This window comes from Rhodamnia argentea, chromosome 8 (assembly GCF_020921035.1).
Source record: "Rhodamnia argentea isolate NSW1041297 chromosome 8, ASM2092103v1, whole genome shotgun sequence".
Lineage (NCBI taxonomy): Eukaryota > Viridiplantae > Streptophyta > Magnoliopsida > Myrtales > Myrtaceae > Rhodamnia > Rhodamnia argentea.
This window is the reverse complement of record NC_063157.1, coordinates 3,538,228-3,557,099: the sequence shown is the minus strand read 5'-3', so window position 1 is coordinate 3,557,099 and position 18,872 is coordinate 3,538,228. Positions and strand designations below refer to the sequence as shown.

At 39.4% G+C, this 18,872-nt stretch overlaps 2 protein-coding genes across 2 annotated transcripts; both read right to left on the bottom strand.

Annotated features, from left to right (window-relative positions):
- Positions 1–1,238: 1,238 nt before the first annotated feature.
- Positions 1,239–4,092, bottom strand: LOC115732645. The gene is made up of 7 exons (XM_048284133.1): positions 2,563–4,092; positions 2,333–2,463; positions 2,202–2,267; positions 2,010–2,072; positions 1,876–1,920; positions 1,696–1,742; positions 1,239–1,356 (listed from the first exon to the last, which is right to left on the bottom strand). Exons 1-7 carry the CDS (start codon positions 2,903–2,905, stop codon positions 1,323–1,325), a joined length of 729 nt encoding a protein of 242 aa, XP_048140090.1. The 5' UTR covers positions 2,906–4,092; the 3' UTR covers positions 1,239–1,322.
- Positions 4,075–4,881, bottom strand: LOC115744767 (protein FAR1-RELATED SEQUENCE 5-like). The gene is made up of 2 exons (XM_030680105.2): positions 4,758–4,881; positions 4,075–4,665 (listed from the first exon to the last, which is right to left on the bottom strand). The coding sequence occupies exons 1-2, from the start codon at positions 4,770–4,772 to the stop codon at positions 4,075–4,077; spliced, it is 606 nt and encodes a 201-aa protein (XP_030535965.1). The 5' UTR covers positions 4,773–4,881.
- Between the last annotated feature and the right edge of the window lie 13,991 nt (positions 4,882–18,872).

Sequence of the window (18,872 nt, the reverse complement as noted above, 5' to 3'; positions counted from 1 at the left end):
GCTTTTGCATTTCCACCCAATTAGTTTCTTGTGTTGTTCTTTTGCAATGGGGGTCGACCGATGTCCATTCTTGTTTAGTTTATTATATACCCGATCACGTTTTGTGTCCGCTTATTCGAGTTTGCAATTCATCTGCATGTTTACTTTTACTTTGATCTTTGCTTTTTGCATTTCCGCCAAAAACCGCTCAAAAGTAAGATTTGAGAAACGCATGGAAAGATTAACATGCTTTTTATTGAACAAGTTCCTCATCTCTACATACAAAAGGTGAACCTATTGGGACATTGCCTCTCTCCCCCATTTCCCGTAATTCCGTCAAAATTTCAAGTAATACCCATTGGGGCACTTGCATTGACTCGCCATACTCCACGAACATAAATGTTAGACAGCTGTTGTATTGCCCATTAAAATAGAAGCACGACTTTTCTAGTATTTCTGTCTCTACAGCAAGTATAATCACCTAAACAATCTCTGCTATGATATTCAACAAGGAAAAAGAATGGAAAAGGGATCCATATGCAACTTCCCATCAGACAAATCCAGTTTCTTCATCTTTTTTTTTCACGCCGGAACCACCGTCGTGGTCTAAACACAAAGGGTCGACATCATAGAACCACCGTCGCGGTCTAAACAAAAAGCATTGATCGTTGATTTGGGTGGGAGAGAGAGAACCACCGTTTCCGTCAAAACCCGGGGCATCGGACGTCCATTTATGATAGGTCCGGCTCTCCAGTCACCCGCAATTTTGTGTTCATAAACCTAGAGTTAGCCACGCCTGTTTCTTTAGGGCACATAGCTCGAGCCACTAGAAAAAAAAGTTTTGAAGTAGAGGAATAGAGAAATCATCTAGAAAGCTGTTACAGTGCAACTTCAAAGCACCTACACTCATTTTGCAAGAAGCAACGATACACTTATCTGAAATTCATTGCAAGAAAGCACATGCTAAGCAATTATCATGGGTGTTTGAGAGCTCCAGAAGAAGGGAAAACATAAAATGGGAATTCTGACACTGCATAAAACAAAACAAGTCACGAAGCCTGTACATGTTAAGACAAAGGTAGAGGCATGTCCATTCAAGAAGAAGATACATACAAACTATGCAACAGTGCATGCAATTACCAACAATGCGAAAACTAGGATTCTATGTGAAATTACTCTTATAGAAAGCATTACTATCAAACCAGTAGCCTCTTGATCCATAACCCATATCAAGACTCTTTGACACAAGCAAAATATACCTTCTCAAGTGGATGGGCAGTTTTGCCACAAGTTGTGCATTTACCTTGTGTAACAGAAAACATAACAGCAGCTGGACAAAGGCCTTATGAATTGCCCTTCGGCTCATCAAATTGTTCTCTGCGTCACCAAGAGATAACAAGGATTAACAACTATCAAACTCAACTGCTAAAACCAATAAAATAAATCTGAACAAGCTGTATTGTTACCTTCTTTCACAGGTAAACAAAGTGCAACCTAAGTTAAGACTATACAAACATTTCTTAAAGCAAGATGATCCGTTCCAATATCGTTCACTCCCATGAAGAGAGACATATAATATGGTTCTTTGTACAGCACAAGAACTAGACAGAATTACAACCCTTTGCTGAATCTATCAAGATCGCCAATAGAACACTGCAAGAAGTTTGATATAGAAGTAAACTGGAGCTGAACAATTTTCCAGTATCAACGTCATACCTATTGCTTGCAGGATGCTCAAGATGCTGAAAAGAGTTTGATGACCCCTATACAAAGAATAACGAATTTCTTTACATTTTACTAAACAACATGCGAAGATAATTATGTCTCAAATTATCCATTATCAACATTACAGATAGTGCTGAATTGTGATTCCACAAGAGAAAGCGTAAGTTGTACCTGACTCAAAATGGTTCCCCGAGATCTATCATGGTACTCCAACATCTAATCCAAAAGAAACCATCAACATAAATATTATAGCAGCAACAAAAACAAGAAATAACTGGGATCCAAAATGATTTCAAAATAAGTACCTGACTAGTGAACGGGGAAAAACCACTCATAATTCCCGGCGGCATGATATATAGTGATTGCATCTACATAAAATAAATGAAACCATTAGCATAATGTATCAAACGATTGTAACTTTTGAGAAGGAATTTTTCTGTAGTTGTAGATAGGCACAGTCCATTATAACTAAATTAATACACCAAACTGTTGAATACCCGACTAGGGAATGGGCAAAATCCATTCATATTCCCCGGTGGCATGATGTATGGTGGCTGCTGCATCTATATGAAAAAATGAACAAAATAAGTAAAACGTAATTGTAAATGGAGGACTAAGAGCGACAAACCCGATTATGAAAATTTAGATTCACTATAGGACCACCAATGTTGTTAGGATAAAAGGCACTTCGAAATGGATTTGAATTACTCGAATAATCTGGGAAATGAGTTTCATCATGTGTTGCTTGGACAACCAACTCTACATTACAAAGTAATAAATATGTTAATTGAAATCATGTAACATAACGTAAGTGAAAAATTTAACTAATTATATTAACTAGAATAGTATGTCACTCACCTCGACTTTCTATTCGCGTTGAGGATGTTCCTTTCTTAGATTTTTTCTTCTTTTTCTCACTTGAACTTTTAAGCCTTCCATAACTCATTCCCTTTCCTTTCCTTCGAAGGGGGTCCAATACTGAAATCTTGCACAAAGAAGGCTCAGTATCATCATCATCATCACTAGCATCATCAGTAACAACCACACTTGATTTATATGACAAAATTTCAGCCTTTGCTTTTTCCATGTTCTTCGTCACTATTTTCATAGTATTTGCGTCTTCAGCTCCCAAACTCATCGGTTCCAAAGATTGTTGCATTAACGTGGAAAATCGATTAAACTTATATGCACCCGGTGACATTTGATGAGATTCATAATCCACAATCCCTTGTTTGGCACCCTTAGTCCATCTCTTCAAAATACAAGAAGATGGAATCCTTGTAATCAAGATGTTCCCACCCAACACTTTCAAGGCATGGCGACACAACCACCCTTTTGATTCAAATAATTTACATTCACAAGAAACTGACAAGTCTCAGGGGTCAAATCTGACAATATGTTCACGTTGAATCCCCAAACACCCGAGAGTATACAAATGAACCGATCCATCTAACGTAGTACTTGAGATAAATTCGGAGAGACTTTACAAGTATTCTTCATTGAACCTTTTGAAAATGGTACGAGTATACAATGAAGCAGCATGCGTCAAAATCCCACTATTCGGAACTTGCAATTTGGGCTTCCCTCGAGAATTGTAATCATCTTGACTTTCTATTTCTCTCATGTGTTTCACTTGTTCTTCATAATGATGGACAAATTCTACAAGAGTCAATGTCTTGGTTGACATACGTTGAAAAACATTATTGGTGCTCTCACTCCTTTGGCTTGATCTTATACCACATGAAAAAGTATCACGACCAAAAGCTAAACTCCATTTATGTCTAAGACCATATAATCTCTTAAGCCAACTGTTATTCTCAGCACCCCACTCCTCTTCCATTTTTCTCCAAGTACATTCAAATTCGTCCTCCGATCTACATCTATACATAAGCGCTAAGAAATATTTATCCTTGAAATCCGAATTGTGGTAAAGATTTGGAATGTTTTCATTGGCATTTTTCATAATGTGCCAAGTACATAAACGGTGTTGTGTATTCGGAAACACAATTCTAATGGCTTTTGCCATCGCTTGGTCTTGATCGGTGAACATTGTTTTCGGAGCCTTATTTCCCATAGACTTCAAAAACGCCTCAAATAACCAAATAAATGATTCAACAGTCTCATCCAACAAAAATGCACAATCGAATAGAATATTCTTCCAATGGTGATTAACCCCAACAAAAGGTGCACATATCATGTTATACTTATTGGTACGATACGTAGTGTCAAATACCAACACATCACCGAAACAATCATAATCAAATCTTGACAAGCTATCTCTCCAAAATAAATTTGTTAATCTACCATCTTGATCTACCTATACAGCATACGAAAACATTGGGTTTTGTGTTTGTATGCAATGAAAATGATTTAGAAGACTTTGACAATCTCCCCACTTATAGCATTGGATCTTTCCGTCTGTATCATATTTTGACTATCACGCAAGATGAAACCCAAGTTTTTGCTCCCTCCAGCTCTATTTGCTAAAACCTTATATGCCGTAGTCCCCCCAACACCAGCTGAAATCATGTCGACTAAAGCATCTTTGTAAGGATCGGATATCATTCTTCCACATCTAATCAAATGCTTTTGATCATCCGGGACAAATGCATGATTATGGTCGGAAACATACTCCATGACTTCATACACACCATTATCAACCTTAAATTTGATACGAACAAGACAACCACATCTAACTTCATATCTCTCAAATTTCTTTTCTTGATCGGAAGAGCCAACAGAATACCCCTCACAATTACACACAAAAGTACGTCGAGTAATTTCTCCTTTCCTATTTCTAGACAAATTTTCCTTCCTCACTCCAAATCCTTTGCCAATTGCATAGGCCACATACTTATGATATGCTTCAACTTCATTTGAAAAAATCATCCCTATTGCAAACTCAAAATCTTTTTCCATATCACGTATTACATGTGCAAGATGGGAAGTTTCATGCTGCAACTAAAAGTACAAAAAGTAATTAATGTAATGCTTTAACAAGTAAAATAACATCAGTTACTATTTCACATCACATAATATGAGTGAGGAATTACCTCTGATTCAGCCATCCGATATCTTTGAAGCAGAGAAACCAAGATAATCTCAACAAAATTGGCTTTGCAATACGTTTTGATTAAACCCCTACAATATAAGCAATTTTTTTTTTTCAGATTTAAGCAAGTCCTCCACGTGCAAGCAGAGACAATTTACTAACAAAAGATATCTTTTCAAACAAATTAAGTAGCACAACTCAATTGCACAAACAAAAATAAAGATTGGGTTTTTTTTTTGGTACTTTTTATTGTAAAGCTCTTATTATATAAGAACAATGTTGGCTTGGACTAAATCTCTATGGACCTTATAGGTTTTCATAACTAAGTAGCTTTATACCTATTTGACAAGTCGAACCCATAAGAAGGTGCCTGCTTTCTCACTGGAGATGACAATGCATTTGCATTATGTAGATGAATTCTGGTTTGTAGTTCTTTGGCGGAGCGGAGTTTACTTTTTTGTACAAGAGCATAAAGCCAACTCCTGCATATTGTAACAACAACAATTTAATGAACCACTCACTGACTGGGAAAAAATAAAACAAGACAAAATAGTAGGCGATCGTATATACTTGCAGTTTTACAAGTAGAAAAACGTGTACCGAGTTCCCCAAATATATAAGAGAGGAACCCCCAATCCAACTTCGGATATTTGAGAACAAGATATCAAAAAAATCCAAGGCTAATAGCTCCTCTTTTCTCATAGATTCTATTATGCAGGAACTCACAAATGAATCTAAAACAAAGAGAAAGGAAAAAAGAACTCTCTCGAGAGTAGAAGCCAAGTGAAGGACTGGTCTCATGAAGTCATTTTCTACCCCGGAAGAACTACAAATAAGAATTCATCTAGAGATTAGGTTAGCTCCAAAATAAGCAGTAAACAACTGGCATTCAAGAAGTTCTCGCAGGAATCTACCACGTAATATTGAAAAAATCCATCCAAAAGAGATAATCTTGCGTATCATCCACCACATATACGAACTGGTAATCCCAAAAGAAGCCGACCTTTTAATGGATATCCGACATTTAGCACAATGTATCCCCAAATTAATAAAATTCCCCATATAACCATAATATAGACACACACAGAGCAAAAAGCCTTCTCTTTTCTCAAGTGAAAGGAACATCTAAACATCGGAATCATCAAAGAAAATTCAACCAAAGCCGCGAAAACACAAGGGCCCTCGCATCAGCCTAATTAAAAGCCTCCATTCACTCTTTTGCAAGCTCTGCACTCCATGCACACCAAAAAATAGAAGTCTTCCATCTACCTTGAACAACAACTAAAACCCAAATAAATGCACCTAAACCAAAAGGAAATTCCCCATATAACCATAATGTAGACACAGACAGAGCAATCTTTGAGGACATACTTGTGGCTCCAACGATAGCAAGCGGGAAGTAGAATCCGAACAAGTCGGGCTTGGAGCGAACCGGCCTTGTCGGCCCAGGTGCTGATCCGGGCGGCGACGTCCCTATTGCACTTCACGCTCGCCTTCTTCCCCAGCCGATCGTTCAAGTTTCTACGGACTAGAGCTATCTCTGCTAGGTCGGGAGTCGATTTTGGAGGGAGAGAGAGCACGGAGTAGTCGCTGGGCATGAGATGAGGAGAGTGAGCAGAGTAGGGTTTCTCGATCGCGATTCGGGAGTGATGGAGAGAGCGGAGCGGAATCGCGTGTCCTCGAGAGCGAGGGAGGGAGAGAGAGCAGGGAGTAGTCGCTGGGCATGAGACGAGGAGAGAGAGCAGAGGAGGGTTTCTCGATCGCGATTCGGGAGTGACGAAGAGAGCAAAGCAGAATCGCGAGTTTGGGAGGGAGGGAGGGAGAGAGAGTGCAGAGTGAATAGTGAAGAGAGATTGAGGGAGGGCAAAGAACGCGTCTCATGAGGGAGGCGGGAGGAAAAGAGAGACCGCGAGCGAGAGTTCAAAATATTTTCTCCGGGTGGGCCTGCTTCGGACACGTGTCGCACATCCGAAAGAGTTGGACTTTTTTTTTTTATAGTGGAGAGAGAAACGCCCGCTCGTTTGAATTTTTCTAAGAGGTGGCCCCCACGATTGCCACGTGTTGCACTCAGACTGGTGAGCTGGACCACGTCAGACTTACCAAGTCTTTACGCAATATTTTCTCCGTTCAATGGTCTTCATCTGCTGCTTGTAGCATTAAGAACTGCATCTCTGCAATTAATGAATAAGAAAACAGTACATGCCAAAACATCAACTGCTTGGCAGAACCGTACCTCTGCAATTAATGGATAAGTAAATTGTAAAAATTAAGTTACCATGAAACGTGACATTCCTCAACGTAAAACTGACAAGTAAGTTGAATGTATGCAGCAAAAGAAAGAGCATCCTCTAGGAGATATATATCTAGGATTTCAACGAAAGAAGAAGTCAATTTCTCTCCACAAGTGGATTTCAACAAAAAAGCCAGTTTCCCAGTCCAGGCCTAGTAGAGGAACAAACTACTGATTGGATTGCATGGTAATAGATAGCAAGTTGAGAAGCCTAATACTCTTTATCCTTATCCCCGTGAAGACACACTTCATCGTAACGGTAGATTTTTTGTGAAAATGGTTACCAATAAGAAGCGGTTCTCTTTGAAGAAGTTAGATGTCGCAATAGATTCGACCAAGGAGAAATCAAGAGCTATGACTAGATAGAAGCTTCCCTGACAACAAATGATATATGATAAAGTCTACGATAATCAAACATTCACCTCAAATAATTGAAAAACGTGACCATCACCTACTATAGTCAGCAATAAGTTTGAAGAAGAAAGTGCAATTATACAAAAGAAAAGGTCTTGTTTGGATGAAGCACAAAAGAACCATTCGCTTAAAAGGGCCTCAATTTCGCTGTGAATCGTCATAACCATTTCCAGGGGATGATAATGACTCTAATTAACAGCAGATAAAGGGTATGCTAGACATGAGAAATATAACTAATGTAACTTATATAATTTGCGACGAACTTTTTCTATTTATAGTTTCTACTTAATAAGTTAAGAAATTTTTATAGTACAGCGACAAACTACTTTGCCTTTACTTCCTTTGAAATTTAAGGTTTACTAACTTTTCACCCGGTAATCGTACAACAAGGGTGCACTCTCTCTCTCTCTCTCTCTCTCTCTCTCTCTCTCTCCATTATAACTGTTAACACCCAAAGTTACTCCAAGAGCCACGTGACGGGCACAAGCAGGAATTGTGATCGCCTGTGGGCAGGTGTATTGAAGACAGATTCAGGAGAAACTCGAAGATGCCACGTGTCAAAGAAAGTTTTGGCAGCATCTTCCTTGGAGGACTAAAGGAGAAGCGCGCGAAATGAGCCACGATCGGGGCGGTTCTTGAAAAACTAGCGGTAATCCCCACGAGGTGAAAAGAAAAGGCGTGAGAATCAAGAAACTATCAAAAGGCTATCCACACGACTTATCGGAAAATGATAAAACGTTGAGCCAAAGGAAATAACCGCTCGACAGCTACCATAGCTAGTCTATAAATACCTCGCGGCCACAAGAACACACACACACACACACACACACACACACACACACACACACACACACACACACACACACAAAACACTTGTCTTTACAATTAAACTCTTAGCCTTTAGCTTAACTATAGCTTTCAAATTTCCGTTGTCGATTGCGCCTCCGGTGTTAATATAATTATCCTTTGCATTTGACACGCTCTGTCCAAAACCGATCCAGAACTCCTTATTAGAAAACGAACGGATTTAGTTCGACAAAATATTCTCGTGTCAGCAATCCTTTTGGGCTTCAACCCTTTTTGGGCCAAGATTCATCCGCTTGGGCCTCATCGAGGGATTTCGACATGCAACAATCTCTTTTGGCATGCCCGGTGGGACCCGAGGTGTTGGTTCGAGAGAGTGCTATACCACGTACGAGAGGTCGTAACAATGTAGACGACGTTGGAGACGAACCCATGGAGGAAATACAAGCGTGCGAGTCATCCACGGCTCATGCTTTGCTAAGCTAAGTCCATGGTAAAAATGCCGAGGTTCCTTGATAGCATGTCGAAGAACCTAGGAGAAATCCAAAAATAACGTTCGTCATGCTATCTTCAATAAGACGAACAATCGAGAAAGTTTAGAACGAGTTTGCCGATCACATGGTCCAACGAATTACCGAGGTGGTCGGACCATTAATCATCAACACATATAATGAGTGCGCTTCGGGACAGCATTGAATCACAACTAATCCACCCTAGTTTCAAGGTGAGAGTGCCTTCATGTCGGCGGTGAACGGGGTATTACCAGTATCTTTGTCATTAGATACGGGTTTCATTGACTAGAATATGCAACCATTGGCACCTACCAGGATCTTATAGCGAGGAGAAACGCTACCAGCCAATGAACCCGGACCTCCAGCAAATGCGGATCTAGATACGTTTCCCGGGCTGTCACGTTAAAAAGATATATCTATTGCCCATCATGGGGGAGCCATCGCTCAATTAAATCCCATTCCTGTCAATGAGCAACCGGTACCCATGATCGTCGAAAATTAGGGGGCAGTGCTAGTTCCTCTCGGGGAGCCATGGCGGGCCGGGAAGCGGGACCCGTTTCCCCGGGTTAGAGGCCCGGAGCGGTTTGTTCACCCGGGACATCGGGTCCAAGAACAAGTCATGCCACCAGCATATCAACAGGTAAATCAAGCGTTGCAACCACCGGGTCCTCAACCTATATTGCATACTTTTCAGCCAACTGTGCAACATGTGTATCAAATGCAACAACTTGGATATCAGATGCCGTACCAATCACAATACCAAAATCAGCAAGTGGTCGGGTACAATGAGTCGATGGTGTGATACCGGGTTAATGTTTATCGAAAATCGTATCTTGATTGGATGTATATTATTCCATATTCGAGAAGATTTAAGATATCAGAGTTCACATTGTTTACCGGTGAAGATGATCAATCCACATACGAGCATATCAATCGCTTTTTAGCACTATGTGGAGATGCTGCCCATGCAGACCATTGGAAATTGAGACTATTTTCATTGTCTTTATCAAAGACAGCCTTTACATGGTACATTGCGGTACCACCAAATTCGGTGCTAACATGGGAACAAATGGAACGTTTGTTTCACGCACGATTCCAATGAGCAATACCGAATTTATTAATTGCTGATTTGTCGACTATGAAGCGGATGGCAAATGAAACCGTTGATCAGTTCATTACAAGGTTCAAACGAGCTACGAACAAATGTGTGGTACCCTTACCTAAAAAGACATTTGTAAAATTCGCCTTCAACGGATTAAAGTTTGAGGTACGAGAGAGAATGGTAGGACATCTGTGTGCGGATTTGTTCGAGTTATCTACCATGGCTATTAAGCATGAAACTCTGCTCAAGGAAAGAGACAAAAGGCATACTCGGAGGGGAGATATAAGTTTTTTCGAATCGGCCGATTTCAATAAAGAGTCGACAGACTCTGTTGAAGTAGCTATTGCCCAACTAATCATAGACAAGCCATACACTTGTCAAGCGCCGAAGCCGGTGAAGATGAAAGAGAAATCAACCATTATGGCTAAGGCCAAGGCAACAGTATACTACTTGTTTGATGCAAATCGAACGGAAGAAATTTTCGAAAATCGTCCTTTTTTGAAAGTTCGGGATTCCAAATATCCCAAATAGTCCATGGCCAGTTGATCGTGGCCATTTTTTATTTTTGGGGATTTTCTGAATTTTTCTGAATTTTTCCATTTTTTGGATTTTTTAAATAATTTTTATATTTTTTAATCAATTATATATATTTTTATTTTTATTTTTGTTATTATCCGAATTTTTTATTTATTAATAAAAAAAATTTCGGATCAGGTTGAACTCTGCCTGCACCTCTTGGGCGCTCGGCTCAGGCCTTAAGGGCCCAAACCGGTCTAAAACGACGTAGTTTTGTATTTTTGGAAATTTTTTCATTTTTTAATGATTTGTTTTAATTATCCGAATTTATAATAATGAAACCCCCATCGAGTGGCTCTCAGAGTGCCACGTGGTGTACTCTTGGCCATTCAATCCTTTTTTATTTAATTTTTTCAAAAATTCATTTATTAATTAGAAAATCTATTTTTTATTTTGAAAAATCCCGGATCGTGACACGTGGCGAAGCCACAGCCGTCCAATCCTAGCTTTTGATTTCCTTTTTTTTTTTGAAATGTGGGCTGCCAAGCTGATGTGGCGTGTCACGTGGCGCCATGTTAGCGTTGACTGGTTAACAAATGTTGACCAGTCAGCGTGGTCACCAGAGAAGACGACCGGCGCCGGCGATTATCACCGATGCCTTGCCAGAGACACCAAACCGACGTAAAACATGCATCAATATATGTCCATTTTAAGTCAAAAGAACACCTCAAACTTACCTATTCTGGCCGGCACCATGACCATGACCGGCGAGAATCCACCAAAACCATTTTACAACTAAACATGCTATCTAAAACATCAACTACAGAGCTTACCACGGGCCAGATTGGCCCGGAAGTGTCTATGGTGATCGAGGGGTCGAGTTGCATATCCGGTCTCTTAGGGCGGGGGAGGGGGGAGGTGGGGGAGGGTTGGTCGGAGGTTGACTCAGGTTTTTTGCGCGAGACGATGCAAAAACAAAACGAAATCGAGCTTAGCATACAGTTCTAGTGAGGTATCATCGAAAAATAACATCAATGGCGCCATGTGTATTCGGTGGACGCCATTGATGCCGAGTATGAGTTCAGATGAAGCTCACCTGTTTTGGTCATTCACGGAGGTGTCAGCGTTGATGGAGGTGTCTGGTGTGTTTGTTAGGCCGAGAGGAATATGTTGGGATGGGTGGTGAGATGCGGCGTCCCCGGGGTTGGCCGGAGTGTGAGCTTGAAGGTCTCGGCCACCTGCAACAATGGTAGACCGAGAGCCAAAATTTTTTGAAAAAATCTCCTCTCTCTTGCCTCTTCCTCACTCTATTTTCCTTAACCCCTCGCTCCTTTCTTTTCTCAAGTTCTTATCCTCGTTTTTTCGCTTGTACCTTGCCTTGCCCGAGCTTGTACCAGCTTGCCCGACATGCTCTCTGCCCGGCCGAGGATTGCAAGGGGAATAACAGCCGTGCCAGCTCACGTTCGTACGCGTCGGGATGTGCGAGTGTACCCGACGCGGGGGGATGTGAGTTGGCAACAATGCCCATTCCTCCTTGGTTTCGATTGGGCTCATTCTATGCGTCAATTTCGGAAATTTCAGGCTGGATGTTGGATGTTCGCGGAAATGATCTAGGGAGGAAGATGATGAACACTGTTGGGTCACGGGGCCAGGTTCGGCCTGCCCGGCTGACCTGACCGCGCTTAATTCGCAAAATTGGTTAAAAATTGACCATATTTCATGGAATTGACGCCACAATTGGACTTCCCAACATGTTTTTCATTGAAAATGGGCATTTCCTGACATTGTTATCTTGAAATTGAATGGAAACCCCAAATTCCATTTGGGATCTGAAAATGATTTTTGCACTTTTCAAAGGTGAAATGATCAAATCAGTTGCAATTGAGGTCACCATTGGGTTTAGAATAATGAAAAATATAGGCCAGAGGTGTTTGATTTTCATGGGTGTGTCCATATAAAATTTACTTTCAAGATTTGTGAAACAGGGGACTCAATTGAAAAGAAATCGTGCAATTAAGCCCTTTTAGTTAAAATTGGACAAATTGGATGGAAAATTGACCCAACTGCACTTCAAGGCTCTAGTTACCAATGTCATAGCTTATTAAAAATTAAAATTAAAAATTAAAAGACTTGAAAATAAATTTTTATGCTTGATTCGGGTTTGTGTTTGTAAAGGAACATAGTGACCCAAATCGAATTTTCAAAATTTGAGGTCACCAACTTGAAGAGAGAATTAAAATAAAAATATCGACTATCTGTGATTATTTTTCTGACCCTGAATGGTATTTTTATGATTTTTTGGGTATTTTATAATTAAATAAAGTCGAGAAAATATAAAAAATTATGAAAAATATTTTTTGTTCAAAACTAGTTCCTAAGGTTAGGCCAAGGCTTTCGAAGTTAATTTTGTACTTATTATTTTTTTATATATTTTATAATTTTCAAAATAAAATTGAAATAAAAATGATTAAAAATCAAGTGTCAACAAAGACAAAAAGAAAAAGACAGAATGGAAAAGAAAAGAAAAGAAAAGAAAAGACAAGAAAGAAAAATGCCCTTGATCAAGTTTTTTTTTTTATAAAAAATAATGAGGATATTTCATGCTCTTATTTTAAAAAATGATGGGACTTCGAATTATAATTTATAGTTTTTTTATAATATGAGGGTATGGTACTCATGATTTGACTTTGGCCTAGATTGTGAATTTTACTAGGAACTGCTTATTAATTAATACCTTATAAATATATAATTCCCAATCCTTGATATTAATTCCATTTAATTCCTACAAATGATTCTTACAAAGAACTAAAAAGACAAAGAAAACCCAAAAAAAAAACTAAACACAAATATAAATCGAAAAACTTGAAAAAAAAAAATTATTTTTCTTATGTGAAATCTTGTTGCTATCAATATGGTGGACGGGATCAAGTACGGGCATCTTGCACGCGTGATGGACACTCGGTCTTCTTGCCCAAGAAATCGAAAGTCGAGGACGAAGACGACGCTTTTATACACACGCAGCTTCCCAGCTTGTAGGGAGAAATCATATCAGCCGTAAGGAGGTGGAAAAATGGCGATTGAACACGAAGACGACCTCAAGGACGAGAAGAACTCTCACCCTCTCGATGAAGACGACATTGCTCTGCTCAAGGCCTACATACTCTCTCAATCTCTCTATCTCTCTGGAACTCCCGATCCAGCTTTTTTTGCTTCGACAATCGCCATCTTAAGCCATTTTCTGGTTATACTAGCTTGAAGTAGAACTACAGTCCCTAGATTTTGATTTATAGTCCTTCCCGTCGTCCGTAAATCGTCATTGCTCCTCCTTTTCTCACGTCTGCCTTCATTGGGATCTGATTCAAGCGATGGAGCTAATTCCCCAACCATATCATGTCGAGGGCTTAAAATCTCCGAATCTCCATCCATGTCGCCCCCCAATTCGTCGATATGTTGAGTAGTTTGGGAGAGAGTGCGAGAGGTGCTTGGGTTAGGATTTCATCGTTCATCATCTTTTTCCTTTTTTGTCGATCTTGTTTAAGAGATGCTTAGGCCAGGGTTTCATTTTCCATCTCATTTTCCTTTTATGTCGATCATGTAACATAAAATACGATTTTAATAGACGTCTAGTTTCAGTACGGATTGCATCTTATGAAATTAAGGGGAAAATCCAAAAAAGGGCCCGAAGTCCTCATATTTTCTCAAATAAGGGCCCCAAGTGAACATTGTTTCAAATAAGAGCCTGAAGTGAATATTGTTTCAAATAAGGGCTTGAAATGACCATAAAATCTAAAAAAAAAGGGCTGATTTAAGGACATTTTAGTCCTTTTACTTATTTGATTTTTTTCTTTTTATTATACTTTTTCTTATCTGTTTTCTAAAAAATTTAAAAAAAAAATTAGAAAGTGGACGTTCACAGGTGAGAGGGGCATCCCTTTCGCTTGTAGCCACCGCCTCACCCGCCGGAGGGCAGTAGACGGGGGCGGCCGAGGCGCCGGCGACCCCGCTGGGTCGAGGCGAGGGCCTCTAGCCCTCGCTAAAATCGGGAGAGGGTCGAACCCTCTCCCGAATTTGGGTGAGGGCCGGTAGTCCCCGCTCGGATCGGGGGCCGTCGGCCGTCGCCCCGTCACCGGTGGGGGGTTACCTAGTCAAGATGACCCCCGGCCAATCCCTAGTGATTGCCAGCGGCCCTTGATCCGGGTGGGGACCGCCGGCCCTCACCTAGATTCGGGAGAGGGCCGCAGGCCCTCGCCTTTGACCGGCGAGGTCGCTAACGACCCTATCGGCTTTCATTGCGCCCGTTGACCCCCCACCGGCGGAGGTCCGGCGGCCACAAGCGGGAGGGGAAGCCCTCCCACCTGTGTGTGGCTTTTTGTTTTTAATCGGGAAAAAAAAAAAAAATGAATAAAAAATTAAAATGTGAAATGACGAAAATGCCTTCGAGCCGGACCCTTTTTTAAAACATTATGACCACTTTAGGCCCTTAATTGAAACGTACTATGTCACTTTTGGTCCCTATTTGAAACATAGTTCACTTTGGGCTCTTATTTGAAAAAATAAGAGGACTTCAGGCCCTTTTTTGGATTTTTCCATGAAATTAATTGACAATTTCATTTAGCTAGACGAGCGAATATGTTGGCCAAAGTTTAAAAAAGAAAAAAGTTACAAGTACAAAGAAAGATAATATCAGGATATGCTACTAATGATTTGACTTTGGCCTAGCGTGTGAATTTTGCAAGGAATTCCCTATTTGGTTTAATGCTTTATAAAAATATCATTTTCAATCTCAAGATTCCCATCACCACTTATCGTTTCAATTCATACAAATGATTCTTACTAACCCATCCAATAACCCGCAAGCATTTAAATGAGTCATAACAAGTTTAATAGACTAGCATAATAAGTCTACAAAATAAAGATGTCAAAATAAATGGTTTATAAATGGATCCATTGTGAACCTATTTACAATCCACTTAAGACAAATCCGTTTATTAATGGCGACCCTTGTTGGTCTTAGAAGAGAAAAAATAAAAAAAAAATCAGATAAAAGTTAAAATATATAAAATCAGATAAAAATAAAAAATTAGATTGCTTTAAAATTACACAAAATTTTGAAAAATCTGATTATTTTTAAATTATAAAGATTATAAAATGGTCCACAACGATTTAGGAATGCAGTTTTTTCAAAAAGTTACAAGAAATAAGTTTTCTTAGATTGGATGAAGTATAGAAATGTTTTAATAATATAGGTCCTGTCGGGTGTGGGTCAAGAAATTTGTACTACGTACAAATGGGTCAACTTGGGTCGAACATTTATGACCCGGCATAAACTTGATCCGACCCACACGTTTGACAGGTCTACAGAAAACTAAAACGACGAAGAAAAGCACAAGAAAGAAGAAAATTAAATCACAAATATAAGTAAGAAAAATTGGAGGAAAACCTGAAAAAAGAAGAAGATTACATCACAAATATAAATTGGAAAACTTGAAAGAAAAGTTCAGAAATTTTACTAAGTGAAATCATTTTGTTATTTTCATGCACGGGTTTTAGCAAAATGATAGCCAAAAAAAATCATTTTACTATATTTGACGAAAAAAAAAAATCATTTTGCTATCAAGATGGTGGACGGGCGGAGGCCTGCCCGATTGTTATAAAGCATTTGGGCAGAGCACGCGCTACCGGCCATGGTCGGTATGGTCGTCTTGCACGCGTGATGGACACTCCGTTTTCTTGCTCAAGGAATCGATATTCGAGGACGAAGACAACGCTCTTATGCACACGTAGCTTCCCAGCTTGCAGGGAGAGTCATATCCATCGTAAGGTGGTGGAAAAAAGGTGACATCAAGGACGAGAAGAACCTTCGCCCTCTCGATGAAGACGACATTGCTCTCCTCAAGGCCCACGTACTCTCTGTCTCTGTCTCTCTATCTCTCTAAAACTCGCGACCCAGCTACTTCTGCTTCGACAATCGCCATCTTAAGCTGCTTTCTAGTTATACTAGTTTGAAGTAGAACTATAGTCCCTAGATTTTGATTTATAGTCATTCCCGCCTTCCGTAAGTCGTCATTGCTCCTCCTTTTATCACACCTGCCTTCGTCGGGATTTGATTCAAGCGATGGAGCTAATTCCTCAACCAGATCATGTCGAGGGCTTAAAATCTCCGAATCTCCATCCATGTCGCCCTCCAATTCGTCGATATGTTGAGCAGTTTGGGCGAGAGGTGCTTAGGTTAGGATTTCATTGTCCATCATCTTTTCCTTTTATGTCAATCATGTTTAAGAGGTGCTTAGGCTAGAGTTTTTGATAATTTTCCCGAAATGGTTTTTTGTTAATTTTCCTGAAATGGTTTTTTGATAATGACAGAAACGAACCCGAGATTTTCAATTGTCACCGTCTTTAAATCAAATGCATAGAAGAAATCCAAGTTAAAGAGTGTCCTTTTAACAATTTCTGTACTTCATACGAAGAGTTCATCGGTGCTAGTCCCTCCAATGCCACGATCAGGAAGGTTGTTGCTCCTCCTATTGCCTCCATTAATAACTACAGTCCCCAAATTATGATGTAGGGTCCTTCCCGCCATCCGTAAGTCATCATTGCTCCTCCTTTTGTCACATCTGCCTTCGTTGGGATCTGATTCAAGCGATTGAGCTAATTCCTCAACCATATCATGTCGAGGGCATAATCTCCGAATCTCCATCCATGTCGCCCTTCAAGTTGTCGATATGTTGAGCAGTTTGGCGGAGAGGGCGAGAGATGCTTAGGTTAGGATTTCATTTTTCATCATCTTTTTCCTTTTATGTCGATCTTGTTTAAGAGGTGCTTAGGCCAGGGTTTCATTTTCCATCTCATTTTCCTTTAATGTCAACCATGTAACACAAAATACGATTCTAATAGACGTCTAGTTTCAGTACGGACTGCATCTTGTGAAACTAATTAACAATTTCATTTGGCCACACCAGCGTATTCGTTGGCCAAAGTTAAAAACAAAAAAGTTATAAGTACAAAGAAATACAATATCAAGATATGCTACTAATGATTTGACTTTGGCCTAGTTTGTGAATTTTGCGAGGAATTCCCTATTTATTTGGTTTAATGCTTTATAAAAATTTCATTTCCAATCTCAAGATTCCCAACATCACTTATCTTTGCAATTTATATAAATGATACTTACAAAGACCTAGACCTGTCAAAATAGATTTAAAACCTATTTAATAACCCATAAACATTTAAATGGATCATAAATGAGTCATAGCAAATTCAATATACCAGCATAACGGATTTATAAAATAAAGATGTCAAAATAAGTGGGTTGTAAATGGATCCATTGTGAACCCATTTACAACCCACTTAAGACAAACTCATTTATAAATGGCGACCCTTGCCAGTCTCGAAGAGAAAAAAAATAAATAAATAAAAAATCAGGTAAAAAATTAAAATATATAAAATCAGATTTTTAAAATGAATAAAAATAAAAATAAAAACTAGATTGCTTTAAAATTATAAAAAAATTTAAGAAATTTGATTATTTTTAAATTATAAAGATTATAAAATAGCCACCAACGATTTGGTGACGTAGTTTTTTCAAAAATTTATAAGAAATAAGTTTTCTTAGATTGGATCAAATATAGAAATATTTTAGTAATATGAGTCATGTCGGGTATAGGTCAAGAAATTTGTACTACGTACAAATGAGTCTTAAACGAGTTAACAGGTCAACTTGGATCTAACATTTATGACCCAGTCTAAACTTGATCTGATCTACATGTTTGATAGGTCTACGGAGAACTAAAAAGACAAAGAAAACCCGAAAGAAAGAAGAAAATTAAATCACAAATACAAGTCAGAAAAATTGGAAGAAAACTCGAAAAAAGAAGAAGATTAAATCACAAATATAAATTGGAAAACTTGAAAGAAAAGTTCAGAAATTTGACTAAGTGAAATCATTTCGCTATTTTCATGCACGGGTTTTAGCAAAATGATAGCAAAAAAAATGGAAAAAAATCATTTTGCTATACCAAAAAAAAAAAAAAAAAATTTTTGCTCTCAAGATGGTGGACGGGCGGAGGCCCGCCCGATTGTTATAAAGTATTTGGGCCGAGCCCGCGCTACCGGCCGTGATCGGATATGATCGTCTTGCACGCGCTCGTCACGTGACAGACACTCCGTCTTCTTGCTCAAGGAATCGAAAACCGAGGACGTAGACGACGCTCTTCTACACACGCAGCTTCCCAGCTTGCAGGGAGAATCGTATCAGTCGTAAGGAGGTGGATTGAACACGAAGACGACATCAAGGACGAGAAGAAATACCTCGCCCTCTCGATGAAGACGACATTACTCTCCTCAAGACCTACGTACCCTCTCAATCTCTCTGTCTGTCTGAAACTCCCGATCCAGCTTCTTTTGCTTCGCCAATCTCCATCTTAAGCTGTTTTCTGGTTATACTAGCTTGAAGTAGAACTTTGATGTTTCGGCCGATCG